Source organism: Bemisia tabaci, chromosome 1 (assembly GCF_918797505.1).
Source record: "Bemisia tabaci chromosome 1, PGI_BMITA_v3".
NCBI lineage: Eukaryota > Metazoa > Arthropoda > Insecta > Hemiptera > Aleyrodidae > Bemisia > Bemisia tabaci.
In genome coordinates this window covers 85,240,347-85,259,637 of record NC_092793.1, presented here as the reverse complement: position 1 = coordinate 85,259,637, position 19,291 = coordinate 85,240,347, and the positions used below count along the sequence as shown (strand labels likewise).

General features: G+C 39.0%; 2 protein-coding genes across 10 annotated transcripts in view; one reads left to right on the top strand and one right to left on the bottom strand.

Moving 5' to 3' along the window:
* LOC109033309 (proteasome adapter and scaffold protein ECM29) overlaps positions 1 to 19,291 on the bottom strand; it is a 480,922-nt gene that overhangs the window by 52,620 nt on the left and 409,011 nt on the right. For 5 of the 8 annotated variants that reach the window (XM_072306336.1, XM_072306333.1, XM_072306337.1 and 2 more), the window contains exon 1: positions 919 to 1,059. In XM_072306336.1, the coding sequence (XP_072162437.1) occupies positions 919 to 964 (46 nt within the window). In that variant the 5' untranslated portion in view covers positions 965 to 1,059. Of the gene's footprint in view, positions 1 to 918; positions 1,060 to 14,156; positions 14,192 to 14,268; positions 14,448 to 19,291 lie in introns of those variants that run through there. The other 3 variants (XM_072306334.1, XM_019045879.2, XM_072306335.1) reach the window with 3 other exon arrangements.
* The window catches only part of wash (WASH complex subunit washout), a 71,763-nt gene continuing 70,521 nt past the window's right edge, over positions 18,050 to 19,291 (top strand). For both annotated transcript variants that reach the window (XM_072306343.1, XM_019045880.2), the window contains exons 1-2: positions 18,050 to 18,492; positions 19,129 to 19,275. In XM_072306343.1, the coding sequence (XP_072162444.1) occupies positions 18,253 to 18,492; positions 19,129 to 19,275 (387 nt within the window). In that variant the 5' untranslated portion in view covers positions 18,050 to 18,252. The remainder of the gene's footprint in view (positions 18,493 to 19,128; positions 19,276 to 19,291) is intronic.

Below are 19,291 nucleotides of genomic sequence, written 5' to 3'. Positions count from 1 at the left end.
TCGTTTTTAGCGAAAATAATATTAACCAAGATTAGGAGAAACGAATTAGATTTTTATTACCAAAAAGAGAGACAACTTGCTCTTTCGCAAGAGACTAACAACGAACTAAACTATCATGGCCGGTCGCCACTTGGACATGAGTCTCAATCCACTCGCTGAGAAGGTGAAGCTCCCGGTCTTGAGTCTCCAGCTGAAAAATACCTTTCCTTACTGATAAAAGGGTTTTATTTCATACATCTGTCTTTATTCATCTTCTTTAGTTCAACATTGTTTTATTTCACTCGTGTAGGTATTTTTCAGCCAGAGTACAATTCCAGGGAGTTTCACCTTCTCTTCACATGGTTGGAAATTATTCTTAACAATTATTCTTTTTCTTATTTTTACTCTAAACAACACGCCCCCTTAAAAATAATAAAAAGGAGCTTAAATCTAACACAATATCCAATAATCAATTTTATTCTTAATTCATTATAGACCTTCATTCTTTGAGAGGAATATTTTTCAACATGTTCTTTACGCAAAAATTCATGCTTCTCTTTTGCTAATAATTTTGTGAGCACATCGGCAACTATGTGATCTGTATTTACGTGCTTTAGTTCCATAATATTCTGATTGAGCACCTCACAGACAAAGTGATGCTTGATTTCCATATGTTTTGACCTCGCCCTGAACCCAGGATTCAATGCCAACTCAAATGCTCCATTGTGGTCGCAAAATAACTTAATCTTTTCATCATAGCACAATTTAACGTTCGGAACTGATCCAAATATTTCCTGATACAGATTACGCAAAAACATAGCTTCTTTACTTGACTCAGTTAAGCTCATACTATATTCGGCTTCAGTTGTAGATTGGGCTATTGTTTTCTCCTTACGGCTCTCCCAAACTATAGGACCCCCACTCAGACTGTAAACATACCCTGTGTAAGAGCGTCTGTCCTTTTTGTCTCCTGCCCAGTCTGCATCTACGTCACCTATGAGATTTTTATCTTCGGAATTGTAAACAATGCCTTTATCCATTGTCCCCTTTATGTATCTCAATACTCTCTTAGCCTTCCTCCTGGCTGAAACTGTTGGACAATTATTAAACTGACTTAAGTAACTTATTGCATGTGAGATATCAGGACGAGTACAAACTCTCATGTACAGTAAGCTTCCGATTAAATTCTGGTACGGCACATTCTCCAAAATTTCTTCTTCTATTTCAATCCCCTGTTTTCCTTTGGACTCACTTACTTCTTGGGAGTTTTAACAGGATTACATTCTGACATCTTAAATCTTTTGAGTAAAAACAACGCATATTGTTTTTGTGACAATGCTACACAACTCTCATCGTCATTCCAAGAAAATTCTATTCCCAATGCATGTTTAATTCTACCCAAGTCTTTAATCTAAAATTCTAGTCTTAATTTAGTCATTAATGCTTCCTTTTTCTGCATATTATTAAAAATTACAAAGAAATCATCGACATATAGAGCAATTATCAGAATCGATCCTTCATGAACATCAAAGAAAATACAATTTTCCAGTTGTGATTGTTTGAGACCAAAATCAAGCAAAACTGTTTTAATTTTTATGTTCCAACCCCTTGACGCCTGTTTTTAGCCGTACAGCGTTTTTAACAATTTACAAACTTTTCCTTTTTCAACCTCAAAACCTGACGGTTGTTGCATATATATTTTCTCTTCAAGTTCTCCATGCAAAAACGCCATATCTACATCAATATGGTGTATTTTTAATCCCTTTAGCATTGCAATCGCAAACAAGTAACGCAAAGTCCCAATTCTTATCACTGGTGAGTAAGTTTCAAAGAAGTCAATATTTTTTCGTTCGCTGTATCCACAGGCAACCAGTCTCGCTTTGTATCTTTCTGGTCTACCGTCTGGTCCCCTTTCTATTTTTAATACCCATTTACATTTTATGGCTGTTGCGTTCTTGGGTAATTCAGTCAATTCCCAGGTTTTATTATCTAACAGGGATTGGTACTCAGCTTGCATGGCAGCCCGCCATTCATTTGATTGTAGAGCCTCTGCAACACTGCTTGGCTCCTCTGGGTCGAGTATCTCGTTGGCAAGGACCACGGTCTCAGGTTCCGGATATCGCACGGGTGCGCGTCGCTCACGCACGGGATGCTCCCTTTGCTCCAATTTTGAGTCACCAGAGTTAAAGTCTGACCTTGGTGGATTCCAGTCCGAGTCACCGCTGTCACTATCTACGTCAGATGACTCCCACGAATCTGCATTCGAATCGTTCAGCTGATTGTCCGCGCCCCTTTGCGCTTCTTCCTGGTCGTTGACACTACTGTCCTCGATTATTACGTCACCACTCGCGTCAGCGGGTTCGCGTTTCAAAATTTCGCCCGTCTCGATTCTTTCGACTGTGCGAACGTTACGCGCTCGTATTATTTTCTGCTCGACCGAGTCGTACGATCGATATCCATTCGGTGCGTATCCCACAAACACTAGCTTTTGGCCACGATCGTCCAGTTTCTTCAAGTAGCCGGTATTCTTCGCGTACGCGTCACTCCCGAAAATTCTTATGTTTGCCAAGTTTGGCTTTATATTCCACCATTTTTCGAATGGAGTCTCCTTCATTCCTCTTTTCGGTGAACGGTTCATCAAGTATGTAGCCGCTAAAACCGCTTCACCCCAGAGTTGTTTTCCAACACCACTGTCCTGAATCATCGCACGCGCTTTTGTCATGATTGTTAAATTTTTACGTTCCGACGTGCCGTTAAGTTCCGGGCAATACGGAATAGAGTAGTCCAGCTCCAATCCTCGATCTACGAGGTCTGTTAGATTAGAAACCGGATTTTGGTCATAACTACCCCACAATGCGTCCAAATTACGTTTTCTTGAGCTCTTCTGATAGCTGGAAATATACTTAGGAACGCTACGTTCACAGATTTTGTTTATTTTGATCAGTGTTTATTCTGTGTCATCTTGAATGCGAGTAAGTCAGGTGCGTTTTGCGATTTTCAGCATGCGATCACTGATAGAACAAAGATTCAACATTAAATTTTGTTTTAAACTCGGTATACCTTGTACCAAAACTTTTGGTATACGCTAAGTAAAGTTTACCATGATCATTGTATGAGATGTTCCCACTGTTTTGAATGAGTTAAACGATTCAAAACTGGTCAGGAGTTCGTCAAAGATGAGGAGCATGGGAATCGACCCTCAACGGCAACTGACATTTGTCACGTGGAAGAAATGCGGGCAAAAGTGCTCGAAAACGGTCGTTTCGAGCTTGTTGAACAGAGTAATATTTCTGAAGGCTCTGTACATACAATTTTGATAGAATATGTAGACACGCGCATCGAGTTTCAGGTACACTTGCCCCTTGATTGTTGTCCGTTGAATGAAAATCCAACCAAATGTCAATTTCCCTTTAGCTGCTTGAACGTTCTAACAATGATCCTACATTTTTGGATAGGATAATTTTCGGTGACAATATTTTAGTGTACGGCTACGATATGGAGACAAAACTCCAATCGTCCTTGTGGGTTGAAAAATGTAGTGCAAGACCGAAAAAAGAGAGACAAGTTCGGTGAAACATAAAAATTGCAAAACAACCTTGAGGCTGCCTTACTTCAAGCCACATACCAACAAAGCTCATTAGGATTTTTCAAACTTGTGAACGTAGCGTTCTTAAGTATATTTCCAGCTATCAGAAAAGCTCAAGAAAACGTAATTTGGACGCATTGTGGGCTAGTTATGACCAAAATCCGGTTTCTAATCTAACAGACCTCGTATGCACCACTTTTTGAATGCGCCGCTCGTGAATTCTCCTCCGTTATCCAAACGTAGCTTTATGCTCTTGGTCTTCTGCTGCACCTCCAGTCTTATTATCATGTTCTGTAACTCTTCACCTGCTTCACTTTTGTTCTCGAGTAATTCCGTTACAGTGAACCCCGAAAAATCGTCTGTTATTGTTATAAAATACGATTTTCCATCAAAAGTTTTCGGCTCGATAGGTCCGCACAGGTCGCTGTGCAATGTCTGGAGTTTTTCGGTTGCTTTCATTCCCGCACTATTATAAGGCAATTTCGACAAATTCGATTTTAAACTGACATCGCAGTCTTTGCACTCTTGCACAATATCGCCTTTTTTATTTAATTCAACTCCGTCCGCGATTTTTTCAAGCACTTTCAGATTGGCGCCGCCAAGATGACCCATTCGCCTGTGCCAGTCAGGTTTTAAATTTATCACTGACAGCGCTCCTTCCTTAGGTTTTTTAATGGCCAAAGGGTATCCCTGGGTAAGGGCACCAAAATGCCCCTCCTCACGGATTTGAATTTAATGGTCTAAACCCTTTCAGGAGGTCCTAAAAACATGGTTTTGGGCAATTTTACCCTCCTGACCCCAACCACCCCCCCTCCAGCCCCACAAAAACCCATTTTTCGGGGAATTTCGGGGTATTTTCACGTTTTATTTCATATCTCCCGCAATTTTCGATAAAAATGCACCAAAAGTTCACCAATTACACATTAGACCAGTCAGATTCTTGGGTAAAAAAATCAAATTGATCGTACTTTATTTAGACCCCTAAAAACGCACGACGTGGCCTCTTTGATGGGGATAAAAGAGCATTTTAAACTGAGCTACGTAAATTTCATTATTTTTCTCGTAGAGTACTCTAAACAGTGTATAACCTCTAAAAATTTCAAAGCCGTAGAAACATTTCAAAAGGAGGAAAAAAATTCGCAAAATGACGAAAAAACGCGTCTTTGCACGCCACGCTCGGAACTTTAGGCTCTTTGAGGCGCGTTTTAAAACATTTTTTTCTCAATTTTTATTTTATTCCCGTTATTTTCTCATCAAATGAAACCATTTGCAGGGTTCCGCACTTAAAACTCCGTAAATTCAAAAATAAGGGCCACCCTACGCGAGTAACCTCCTCTGAAATAGCAATGTTGACCATTTTGGCGCCAAAAACCGGTACTTTACGTGGGGCGCAAGGACTCGATCGACTTGAAACCTTTTCTGACGATACTAGGGCATGCTTCTTGAAACATTGAAATCAAAAATTTGAGATTTTAGTGTTACTATCTTGATAGCGTGCGAGTAAACCGTTGCCAAAAGAGCCATTTTAAACGTTTCGGCGCCAAAAAAACAATTTTTTCGATGGGACGCACCACGCGTGAAGGCTTGACATTTTTTTTGGTAACAACTGGGTATATTACCTACATTTTAAGGTGGAAAAAAAGTATGTGTCCTCATTTTTTTTAAACCGCTAAAATCTGAAAAATTGGAAATTGACGATTTTTTGGAATTTTTTTAGGGGTCTACATAAAGTACGATCAATTTGATTTTTTTTACCCAAGAATCTGACTGGTCTGATGTGTAATTGGTGAACTTTTGGTGCATTTTTATCGAAAATTGTGGGAGATATGAAATAAAACGTGAAAATACCCCGAAATTCCCCGAAAAATGGGTTTTTGTGGGGCTGGGGGGGGGGGGGTGGTTGGGGTCAGGGGGGTAAAATTGCCCAAAACCATGTTTTTAGGACCTCCTGAAAGGGTTTAGACCATTAAATTCAAAATCCGTGAGGAGGGGCATTTTGATGCCCTTACCCAGGGACACCCTTTACCGTGAACAATCCACCTTCAGTACGATATCCACGTAGAACTATCTTTCCTGCCATTTTTATTATTACTTCGTTTTCTTCGAAAAACACTTGCCCGCCGGATTTCACTACCGCGTTTACCGAAAATAAGTTCGCGCACACTTCCGGTGAGTAGAGTACATTACGAAAGTTACACTCTTCAGCCACGATTGTTCCTTTTTTCACAATTTTTAAGTTGTGCCTCGCTTTTGCACTGGACACCGTTTGGTCCCACGGCTCCGCCGAAGATAACCATTCTTCCATGTCAGTCATGTGACTTGTACAGCCTGAGTCCACGATCCACACGTCATCTTCCTGTTCTTCTTGGAGAGCAAGAAACGACACGGCATTGTCTTCATTATCATTCTTCTTGACACTGTTATTTTTATTTCTAAAGAAGCATGCAGCTTCATCGTGATTATCCTTCTTACAAATGGAGCACCGCTTTCTCGCATTGGAAGTTTCACTGCGAGATGATTTTTCACCTGTTTTATCAGATTTTCCAGGCATTTTGACGCGACATTGACGTTTCAGATGTCCCACTTTATTACACCGATAGCACTTTCTTTTTTCGCTTCCAAAGAAAGCCACAGGTTCCTCCTTCTCGGTTTTTGTTTTATTTTGCTCCAGAACAATGCGATTTTTAGGAGTGTCTAATGTCTTGTTGGTTTCCGGCAAAAAATCAAATCCAGTCACGAAGGACCTCCAGGAGTCCGGCAGTGACTGTAGTATTTTATTTATCAGTAGTTCATTCTTGAGGGTATGATCCAGTGCTCTCAACTGTGCAAAGAGATTCTCCAATTTGGCCACGTACCTCATAACATCTCCTTTAGTGTATGTAGCTGCATAAAATTCACGGAATAACGCACTTTTTTCTTGATTGGTGTTATACCCGTACACACTTTTTAGAGTTGCCCACATCTTCGCAGACGTTTCACAGGTTAAAATATTTGTCAGCAATGGTTTTTCGATTGTGGTCACTATCACTTTCTTAGCTGAAGCATCATTTTTAAGCCACTTTTGAAGTTTTCCAGCATCCGTTAGTGGTCTGGTTACCTTTCCACTAACAATCCCGAACAGTCCACTTCCTTCCTGAAAAGTCGGCTGGATGGAGTATGAGTGATACGACGTGTCGGTGAATCACTCCCGAAATATCGCAATTTTAGCAGTGTTATATATGTACTAAAAATGTTTGAGAGTAGAATATATGTGTGAAATAAAGGTGGGAAATCCTAATTCCAGTTCTTTCTGTGCTAAAGTGCTAGTGTGTGCCTAGAATTTTGTAAAAGTAATGCTACACAAAGCTTGCACTTGATAAAAAGAATGCAAAGAATCTGAAGAATTCCACCGCCACACACCGATAGGAGATCACTTGTTATGCGGAGATATGGCGGCTTATCATTCACCGAGCGAAGCCATGACGCGAAATCTATGTCTTAAATCTCCAGCGATGGTAATGGCATCAAATTCCGGCTGCAGCACCGTCACAAAGCGGGCCCCGGTGACGATTAGCGCGCCTAGCCCTATGCCGAGCTCATTATCGGGACCGCGACTTTTACGGTCAGCGCTAAAGAATCAAGACGTGGGAAGCAGCTCGTCGTCGGCCACGGTCAGCCTCAAGGTGGCAACATTGAAAACAGGAGCAACATCACCACTGCCGCCGGCAAAATCAGCTACCAGATCGAAACTGGCAATTCCTCAGGCTGGGAAAAAGATCAACAAACAGAAGGCAACATCATCACAGGGAACTAAAGCAACGACCTGTGGTGACCAAATGCGTAATGAAACCCTGAGTAGGACTGAGCACCGTGACGTCTCGCAACATCAAGTTCCTGAAAAAAACAAGACACCTCAAGCAACACAAACGCCTAAGGCGTTGGACGAGCGAAAATCACTACTCAACTCACTTTCAATACAATGTAGTGACAAACCTGTAATGATTTCTATAGGAACTCAAACTGATCTTGAGCTTGATTTAGTAGGTAGTACAAAGAGATGCTCTAAATAATGAGTTGATTGAGACCAAGAACATATCAATGTTATTGTCACAGGAAAATTCGAAATTAGGGGAGGAGAAAAAAACATTGAGAGATGAGATAAAAGCATTTAGAAATCAGTTGAAAAATAAGGAAAATGAAATTAAAAAGCACATTCAAAAAGTAAATAATACTGAGAAAATGCTTGAGGAATTAAAAGTTGCAAATTCAAAGATTAAAAGACTAGTGAGGAGGAACAAAGCACTAAGTGAACAAATAAGCAAGGGTAAAAAGAAAGAAAATACGAATAGAATAGAATAGAATCTGTGGAAGATATTTTTGAGAGTTCAAAAATGTATAAGGAACTGTTCGAAGAAAAATCTTTTAATTTAAATGTACCAAAAAAATTAATAATAATAGGAGCTAGTCACGCTAGGGATATGGGAAAGTTACTTCAATTTAATACTAGTAACATGGAAGTTGAGGCAACCATAAAACCAGGTGCTTTTGCAAACCAAATTCTAGAGACGTCAATACCAGAGCTAACGAAACACGACTACCTTATTATATCAGTTGGTGCTAATGATCTATATTATGATGAAAAAAGGAGTAGGCATGTATTGGAAATGCTAAATAACTTTGTGAAAAAACATAATGAAACCAACATAATATTACTTGATATCCCATATAAAAAGGTCCCATTATCGGACAATTTGAATAATGTTATTTACCAATTCAATATTGGACTGGACAGGATTGCTTTAAAAAATAAAAACTGTCAAACAATTTGCTCGAAGACTGATATAGCAGGAGGATATTGTAAAGATGGCATACATAGAAACATGAGGGCGAAAAAGCGAATTATAGATAAGATCTGTGAAGTAATTAATTTAAACGAGTAGACTATGACAAAGAAAAAAATCTTTTTCTGCAAAGTAATGGTGATGTTATGTCAGAAGTGAATAGAACTCTGTTTAATGTTAAGGAGACTGAAATGTTATCAAGTGTAAAAGAGGAAACATTTCTGGTATTTATAAATATAAGATCGATAACCAAAAAGATAGAGAAACTGGTAGTGTTCTTGAATGAAGTAAAGCCAAAAATATTATGTGTAGCAGAACACTGGCTAGGGGAAAACAAATGCGTAACACTGCCAGGATACAGCTATATTACTACATTTTGTAGAAAACCTGCAAAAAACGGAGTTTCTTATGGAGGAGTGGCAATTTTACTTAATGAAGCGTATGCGATTGACTTAAGAGTAATTGACATAAGTAAATATTCAAGGGAGGGAGAATTAGAACTTACGGCAGTACACTGTATAACCCAGAACATAATAATAATAAACATTTATAGAGTACCTAATACAACCAAAGAAAGCATTGAAAAATTTTCTGCTGTTATCGTGGAATTAGTGCATGAATTGGGAAACAAGACAGGAAAATTAATCTTATGTGGTGATTTTAATTTTAATTGTAAGCAAGTGGTTAAAGAGAGCAAGGGACTGCTAGAACTAATTGCAACTAACAATCTGGAAATTTTAGTCGAGGAGGTGACGAGGATAAAATCGAATGCTTGTTTGGATAACATCATTACTAATATAGAAGAAACTAGAGTCAGAGTGATGGAACCTGCTCTCTCGGACCACAAAGCACTAGTATTAACACTCAAAGGAGTAAAATTTAACAAAGCAGGAGAAATGTGTAGAGTGAGGAATTTCAGTATTGAAAACTTTGAAAACTTTCAATGGAACCTCTTAGCGCTAAAGAAAATTAGGAATGGATACTATGAAAACCCAGATGATCTCTACAGTGATTTTGCAAAGATGTTTAAAAGCATCTATGAACAATCTTTTCCATGGAAGAAAGTTAACAGAAAAAGGAAAACTTGGATAGACTCTGAAGTGAAGGAGGCAAGAGAATGGCTATTGATACTACAAAGATACGCAAATGACTCAGAAGAGGCCAATGAAAGTTTTCAAAGTTTTCAAAGAAAATACTTGACATTATTACAAAGAAAAAAGTCGGAGCATATTCAAAAAGCAATCAACAATAGTAAAAATCCGTCAAAAACTCTGTGGGATCAAGTGAAGAGAAACTCAAATTTTAAAGAAAAGAGTAAAAATAATTTTATTTTAAATAGGAATGAAATACCACCGCATGAAATAATGAATGAATACAATAAATTTTCAACGACGATAAAAGAAAGGGTTACTCTCATCAAAAGCAATCTAGATCCACTAGCAGTAGTACCTAGAATAGAAAATACATGTGTACTACATCCGACGGATATCTATGAAGTGGAGACCATTATAAATGAACTGAAAAATAAAAGTTCAGTGGGTGAAGATCAAATCCCCATCCAGATTATAAAAAAATCAGTCAAACACACACGTGAAATAATAGCGAGAGTTTTCAATCTCATGATAGAATGTGGGCAGTACCCATCTGCCTTAAAAATTGCAAAAATTATTCCAATCTACAAGAAAGGAGAACCCTCAGAGTACAGTAACTACAGGCCACTAGCACTGCTGCCTAATTTCTCCAAAATATTTGAAAAATTAATTTATAAAAGGGTATATAAGTTCCTAGAAAAACATAGGATCTTTTGCAGGAAGCAGTTTGGTTACAGGAAACACTGCTCAACGACGGAAGCTTTGTTTGAGATATTAGACGAAATTACACAGGATGATTTACAACACCCAAATCTAGCAGTGTTTTGTGATCTAACAAAAGCGTTTGACTTAGTTGATAGAGACTTGCTGTTAAAAATGTTGGAGAAAGTAGGCATAAGAGGAAAAGCGGGCAGTGTCTTACGGTCATATTTACATCAGTGGCTTCAATATGCTGAAGTTATAGTAGAAGGAAAAACGTACATCTCAATGAAATTATTAAACGAATATGGAGTCCCCCAGGGTAGTATCTTAGGGCCGCTTTTATTTATAATCTATGTAATGTATGTAAATAATGTACTAATGAGTGGCTCGGCTGTGGATTATGTAGATGACAAAACAGTGGTTTTCAAACAACTAAAAAACGAGGAAGATTGGAAATCAGTAAAGAAGGATGTAATTAATCTAAGAGAACTATATTCAGCCATGTCGCAGTCGTTCAGCACGGAAAAATCAGTATACATGCTATTCGGCAAAAACGGAAAGCACGAAGTGAACTTGATTCAATGGAAAGACAGCCAACCACTGGGTGAAATCGAAAGGGTGAATAAACACAAAGTACTAGGACTAATAATACAGGAAAATATTGAATGGAATGAGCATATAGACGCGATAGTAAAAAAACTAGGATCCTACAGCTATGCAATAAATAGACTAAGACACTTACGAAACAGAGCTGATTTGATTAAGCTTCATTATGCCTTCATCTACTCGACGATAAGATATGGGATAATGTTCTGGGGAAACTCGAAAGGAGTTGATAGAGTATTTAAACTTCAGAAAAGAGTACTTCGTAACATTTTTGGACTTAAAAAAAGAGAAACATGTAAACTGATATTCAAAGAAAATGAATTAATGACTGTATACAATATTTATATAAGGGAGTCAGTTTTGTTTGTAAATAGAAATAAGCACTACTTTGAATTTAATAGAGAAAAAGAGAACTATAGAGGTAGAAATGAGGTGGACATAAGTATATCAGAGATACCAAAAGGAATGATTGCCAAAGGACCCAAATACAATTGCTCAAAGATATACAACAAACTCCCTAGATATATTAAAGAAATTGAAGAGAAAAGCACCTTCAAAAGAAGAGTAGATACATTTTGTAAGGAGAATGTATTCTATAGTATTGATGAATATTTAGAGTAAATTATGTATATTAGATTTATAACAATTCTTACTTTGACTTTGTAATCTTTTGTTTTAAATCAAAAGAAACAATAAATTATTATTATTATTATTATTATTATTCCAAAAATATCTGCGCTTCAAACTTCCATAGTTGGTAGTTCGCACTTCAGTTTAGAGATGTTGATATATCCCGCTTTTATCACGGATTCTGACTCCCTTTTGAATTTTATTATTTTATTTTATGTTATTTTATTTTTAAATTTTTATTTCTTACTGTCCGCGTTCACACCGCATTCCACATCACGCGATTTTATTTTATTTTTAAATTTTAATTTCTTACTGTCCGCGTTTACACCACATTCCGCAGCATGCGATTTTATTTTATTTTTTAAATTTTTATTTCTGACTGTCCGCATTCACACCACGTTAACGCGATACGAACACTTCGATACACTTTCACTTTTGGGTCAGCTGGGCCCATAACCTGTCGTTTTTAGCGAAAATAATATTAACCACGATTAGGAGAAACGAATTAGATTATTATTACCAAAAAGAGAGACATCTTGCTCTTTCGCAAGAGACTAACAACGAACTAAACTATCATGGCCGGTCGCCACTTGGACATGAGTCTCAATCCACTCGCTGAGAAGGTGAAGCTCCCGGTCTTGAGTCTCCAGCTGAAAAATACCTTTCCTTACTGATAAAAGGGTTTTATTTCATACATCTGTCTTTATTCATCTTATTTCGTTCAACGTTGTTTTATTTCACTCGTGCAGGTATTTTTCAGCCAGGGCACAATTCCAGGGAGTTTCACCTTCTCTTCACATGGTTGCAAATTATTCTTAACAATTATTCTTTTTCTTATTTTTACTCTAAACAACAGACTAAGGTCGAAAAACATTCAAAAGAGCTATCTTCAAGTAAAAAAAAGGCCGCTAAACACGACATCCCAGTCAATTTTCACATCGTGGGAATCAAGTTACAACTATACTTTATGGATGTGTTGTATAAACGGTTAAAAGCTGTTACGTGCGTCAATATTAAAGTTGTATCCCTCTTTCTTGAACCTTGGGCGTGGCGATTTATCAAATTTTGGCCATTTTTGGCTCTATGGAACGATTTTTCTCAAAAATTTGGCAATGTAGAAAAAACTTTCACAAATATTATTGATTCATTTTTTAGCGATCTTTTCAAAAACGTATACGGTACTTAGTTTCAATTGAGTTCTGTGTGTGTAAAATTGAAAAAAACTCCAAAATGGGCTGAAAACGGCAAGAATGGACCATAAGGCCCCTTAAAACTTGTCTGAGGTCTTTTTAAAGGCCAGAAATGGAAAGTGCGCAGAAAAATACATGGGAATCATCTACTGGAAGAGTGATAACAGTCGAAAAAGTCGACGAAAATAACTATTTTTTGATGCCAGGATTTTGGGTTTGAGTCGTTGTTGCACATTTGCATGGGCTCCGTTCGGTAAAATATTTAGCATAGAGTCTACATAGGGTAGGACTAGTACTTAGAAATATGAAGTTTTTAGCAAAATCCAGGTGGGGTCGGAAAAGGCCCAAAACGATACTCCTCCTTTCGAATTTTTAGCCAAAGCAAGGACGATAGCCCATGCGTTCAAATCTAAAGAATCATTCTAAACCCAAAAATCGGAAAAATTCAGAAAGATAAAAGCCGAAGAGTGTTAGGAAAAAAACCTTACATTCGTTACAGAAATCAATAGCTGTATCGAATACTAGGTTTTTTTCAAAACACAATTCTGCTTTCATTTCTCTAATTTTTGCCAATGTTTGTGCCAAGAAGAATTCTTCTGCCTTCGGCGTAGGGGCTAGCGTCCTTTTTTTTAGGTACTAAAAAGTCAAAATCTGCTGAGATTTTTGACCTAATCAATGTGATATATCACATGCCAATTCAACCACTTCACTTGAGCTAGATGAATCACCGTAAATCTAATTTGATTTATGTCGATTGCTCTAAGTCTCTTGTGTTAGCTAAGTATTTCATCTTATGCGTTAAAAAAGTTCTCCGTAAAAAGGGTGGATGTGGTCATTTTTTAAAATCACTGAATAACATTGATATTTGCATCACATTTCAATTTCTAAAGCTCATTTCTTTGAGGAGGATTTGCTCAATGAGAAATTTCGTGACAAAACGCTATTTGCTGCACTGTCATCCAAATAAATGGCGTTAAGGTGATTCGTCAAGCTCAAGTTACGTGGTCGAACTGGCATACAATATATCGCATCTATTAGGTAATAAATCTTGGCAGATTTTGGATTATTAGCAAAAATGAGGACGATAGCCCCTGCGTATGAGCCTGAAGAATCACTCTAAGTAATCCCAAAAATCGGCAAAATTCAGAGAAACGAAAGCAGAATAGTGTTTGGGAAAGAACCTCGCATTAGATTCAGCTATCGATTTCTGTAACAAATGCAAGGTTTTATCCTAACACTAGTCTGCTTTCATTGCTCTGAATTTTGCCGATTTTTGAAATTAGAATGATTCTTCGGGCTCATGCGCAGGGGATATCATACTTTTTTCGCTGAAAATTCAAAATCTGCCGCGATTTTTTACTTAATGCGATTCGATACGATGCGATATATAGCATGCCAGTTCGACCGCGTCACTTGAGCTTGACGAATCACCTTAAGAACGTGGGATATGAATGTCACAAAACTTGAAAACTCGACATCCGCTGTTAACACACATATGACTTCATACGCAGAATTACAGAAACAGTAACAGTACATCACCCTTGCAACTAACTTGTGTCAGGCCCTTATGAAATTGAGATTTTAAAAAATGCAGTATTACGATGAATTGTCAGTAACTGTTGATGAGTACAGTTTATTAAGCGGAGAGGAAAATTATTACTCACTTAAATCTTTCTCTACTTCATCCATTTCAAATTCCGGCATTCACCAAAGGCATTGACAGGGTTGAGGTTTGAGGTGCAGCACAGAACACGTAACAAGGTGAGATAAGAGGTGCAGTGTCTGCAGTGTCGAACCAAAAATCGAAGTCAGAATTTCGACTTCAGAGTTATCCGCTGAGCTGAGTTGCTGAGCTCAGCGAATGTGTAAACGTTTTCTGAGGTTATCAGCTGGCAGTTTGTAAACAAAGGCCGCCATCTTCTCAGCAAAATTGGTCAGCGCCAGCGCGGTCGCCGTGATGCAAGGTGGATAAAGAATGGTGGTCGCATTTCGGACCCTCTGGACGTCACACGGTATCGGGTATCGGGTACATCGGGTACATGGGCTGGCCGAGGCCGGGGGGGCCGACTCAGGACTCAACCTCGGATTGCACGGCAAAACCCGTACCCCCCTGACGTCACAACGCTTCAAGATGGCAGCCAAAATCGAAATGCGACCACCATTCTTTATCCGCCTTGGCCGTGATGGATTGCAGTGTTCCCAGGCGTACGGATATTTCCGCGCCGCGCGGACATTCCCTATACCCGCGCGGACAGCGTACGGACAAAAACCTTATGGGAAAATTTTTCCCTATCTTATTTTGTCCGTACGCTCGCCCGGCCCTGTCCGTGCGTCTGTTTATCCGCTTTTCTTTGCAATATTTATTACTTTTGCGTAAGTTATTGATACAATGATGTTTAGTATGAAAGCCGGGTATCGTTTGGGAACAAATTAGATCCTTTTTGCATTAATTATATTGTATTCCTATCAAAATTCAGTCATTTCATTTATGTCCGTGCGCCCGCCCGGCCCAGTCCGTGCGTCTGTTTATCCGCTTTTCTTTGCAATATTTATTACTTTTGCGTAAGTTATTGATACAATGATGTTTAGTATGAAAGCCGGGTATCGTTTGGGAACAAATTAGATCCTTTTTGCATTAATTATATTGTATTTTTATCAAAATTCAGTCATTTCATTATTATGTCCGTGCGCCCGCCCGGCCCAGTCCGTGCGTCTGTTTATCCGCTTTTCTTTGCAATATTTATTACTTTTGCGTAAGTTATTGATACAATGATGTTTAGTATGAAAGCCGGGTATCGTTTGGGAACAAATTAGATACTTTTTGCATTAATTATATTGTATTCTTATCAAAATTCAGTCATTTCATTTATGTCCGTGCGCCCTCAACAAAACAACAAAACAGCCGGAGCCGGAACCGGAAACGGAATTCACGGAACACGGACGGAGCACGGAGCGGCACGGACATACACGAGCCCATCCGGAGAGCGTACGGACATTTTAAGATAGGAGCACCTGGGACAGTGTTCCCAGGCGTAAGGCGTACGGATATTTCCGCGCCGCGCGGACATTCCCTATACCCGCGCGGACAGCGTACGGACAAAAACCTTATGGGAAAATTTTTCCCTATCTTATTTTGTCCGTACGCTCGCCCGGCCCTGTCCGTGCGTCTGTTTATCCGCTTTTCTTTGCAATATTTATTACTTTTGCGTAACTTATTGAATACAATTATGTTTAGTATGAAAGCCGGGTATCGTTTGGGAACAAATTAGATACTTTTTGCATTAATTATATTGTATTCTTATTAAAATTCAGTCATTTCATTTATGTCCGTGCGCCCGCCCGGCCCAGTCCGTGCGTCTGTTTATCCGCTTTTCTTTGCAATATTTATTACTTTTGCGTAAGTTATTGATACAATGATGTTTAGTATGAAAGCCGGGTATCGTTTGGGAACAAATTAGATCCTTTTTGCATTAATTATATTGTATTTTTATCAAAATTCAGTCATTTCATTATTATGTCCGTGCGCCCGCCCGGCCCAGTCCGTGCGTCTGTTTATCCGCTTTTCTTTGCAATATTTATTACTTTTGCGTAAGTTATTGATACAATGATGTTTAGTATGAAAGCCGGGTATCGTTTGGGAACAAATTAGATACTTTTTGCATTAATTATATTGTATTCTTATCAAAATTCAGTCATTTCATTTATGTCCGTGCGCCCTCAACAAAACAACAAAACAGCCGGAGCCGGAACCGGAAACGGAATTCACGGAACACGGACGGAGCACGGAGCGGCACGGACATACACGAGCCCATCCGGAGAGCGTACGGACATTTTAAGATAGGAGCACCTGGGACAGTGTTCCCAGGCGTAAGGCGTACGGATATTTCCGCGCCGCGCGGACATTCCCTATACCCGCGCGGACAGCGTACGGACAAAAACCTTATGGGAAAATTTTTCCCTATCTTATTTTGTCCGTACGCTCGCCCGGCCCTGTCCGTGCGTCTGTTTATCCGCTTTTCTTTGCAATATTTATTACTTTTGCGTAACTTATTGAATACAATTATGTTTAGTATGAAAGCCGGGTATCGTTTGGGAACAAATTAGATACTTTTTGCATTAATTATATTGTATTCTTATCAAAATTCAGTCATTTCATTTATGTCCGTGCGCCCTCAACAAAACAACAAAACAGCCGGAGCCGGAACCGGAAACGGAAACGGAATTCATGGAACACGGACGGAGCACGGAGCGGCACGGATATACACGAGCCCATCCGGAGAGCGTACGGACATTTTAAGATAGGAGCACCTGGGAACACTGGATTAGATTTAATTATAATATGCAAGGCGGATAAAGAATGGTGGTCGCATTTCGATTTTGGCTGCCATCTTGAGGATGTGTGACGTGCAGAGGGTACGGGCTTTTACCGCGCGATTTGAAATGTACCCGAAGTGTACCCGATGCGATGCATGCCGCGGCGCGAGGCTCATACAACTTCTAAACGGAATTATGAGTTTTCCTTCCTGATGAAACGCTTTCAGATCGTAGTCTGAGTTAAAATTTTTACGGAGAATTTGCAAGGAAGTTACAATCATTCTGATGATTAATATTTCTGGCTGAAATTTGTGTTTAAAGAAATGTACCCGATGGGCTCGTTCCTTCACGCACATGTGCAACTTTCTGACGAAACTGGACCTATCATTTTGGACTTAGTATATTTCGGATTTTTGAGAGCTGTAATGCGGTAGTTTTTCCTTAGAAATTTGGAAATAACGTCCAATCATTCTTCTTTTTGATGCTTCCAGGAGAAATTTGTACTTTCGGAAATTTGGGAGACAAGTGTGAAAATTGGAAAAACGGAGAGGGGGTCGGGGATTTCTGACAAACAAAGGGAGGACTCCACCCAGATAAGGGGGTTCGGGGGATCCCCCGAAAAATTACATTGATAATCAGGTACCCATGGAGAAAATAAGAAATATTAAAAAAAAAAAAAAAAAAAAAAAAAAAAAAAAAAAAAAAAAAACCTCTCACGGTTTTTAAATTATTTACTGATAAAGATAGCAAAATAAAATACACCGCAGTAATTTCACTTTAAATTCGGGCTATCAACGCCAGAAATACTTACAATGATAAGTGACTAATGACTATACAATACCTTGTAGCGTTAGAGTGCAGCGTAAACCTCAAACCCCCTAACTCCGCAGTTGGGTTTGTTTACAATCGTGACGTCAAGAGGGTACGAGATGCGACCACCATTCTTTATCCGCCTTGTATAGACGCTATTAGTGGCGACGTCATCATAGGGATTCTTCATTATATCGAATTGGATCCAAACAATAACATTGGCATAACCTCTTTCAATGCTACCAGTGCGAAAAAGTCGATATATATCGCTTTTCTGTGACGTTGCACTAATAGCGTCTATATGTATCCATGTCAGCAGGAGCAGGATTGAAAAAGTTGCCGTTGCCGTGCGCCGTGGCCGTGGCGGTTCTTTTAGCGTCAGCTAGCTAGTTATTATTCTATGGCTCCAGCGAATACTGTCTCGATGTCCCTTTTCTTTTAGCGTTAGCTTTATTTTCCTATTTCCTATGTTACATATTAAAATCAAGATCTCGCTTACAATGCTGTTCTATCAAATCTGAGACATGGCTCAACATCGAACTCTTCATGTTCCTATCATCCATCAAGATCTAAGGCCGGAAGAAACAATTGTGCAAATAGCTAATGCCTTAGACCATTTGACCTTTGCGACTCATCAAGTTTTAAGACATATTGAAAATAGTACTGCCCGTCGCACCAAAATATTAGCTGAATTGAATCGAAGAGGTGAAGTGGTCCGAGCTAAAGTCGTTAAACTTGCCTCCACCAATAGCAAGGCAACTATAGTAAGTTCTGTTTTCGAAAGTAAGTTATGACACTACTGTTTATGACCTTATAGCTGCTGAAAGACTCTTTCCAATGAGCTGATGGCTCTGAATCTGCACTTATTTGGTGCGAAGAGTGTCAGCTAGCTGCAAGTTGTCCACCACTACTCTTGCCAATTCCCTCTAACAGTGCCTTGAGTTCACATTTATGTATCCAAATAATTTTGATGGCCTTCAGATTTTACTTAATCATTCATGTATATTTGACTGCTCATTCTGGCAGTGAGGGCATTCACACATACTGTTCATCTCGCCTGGGTGATGAGCCATGAATGAGCAGTCAGATTGATCAAGGAGAAAGAGTTCCTATGAACTCTACAGAGAGCCGAGAGAATTAGCGCCGCTCTGAAATTTCCAGAAAATGCATCAAGAGATCACTTTAAAAGCTACAGTTAGCTAAGTTATCTTTCAAATTAACACACTTGAAACATCCGGGATGCAATTTTGAAAACTCAGGTACTTAAAGGTTGATGTGCAATATTTTCTTTCATTACCAATAGCAATCGCTTCATTTTGTACTTTTCCATACTTGCCAAGCTAGATATTCTGCTTAAATAAATGGACGCTGTAAAAGTATGCCTCTGGTGTTTTTTCCAGGTGTTTTCCAGTGCCAAGTATCCGGCTGCTAATGTGCATCAAGATTATAGTTTTTCTTTCAATCCACCACCACACCCTAAGTCCAAGTGCAACTCCAAAGTGAAGTACCGCAGTAAACCGCTTTTGACACTGTCAGATGATTTTTCTGTAAGTACCTTGCCCT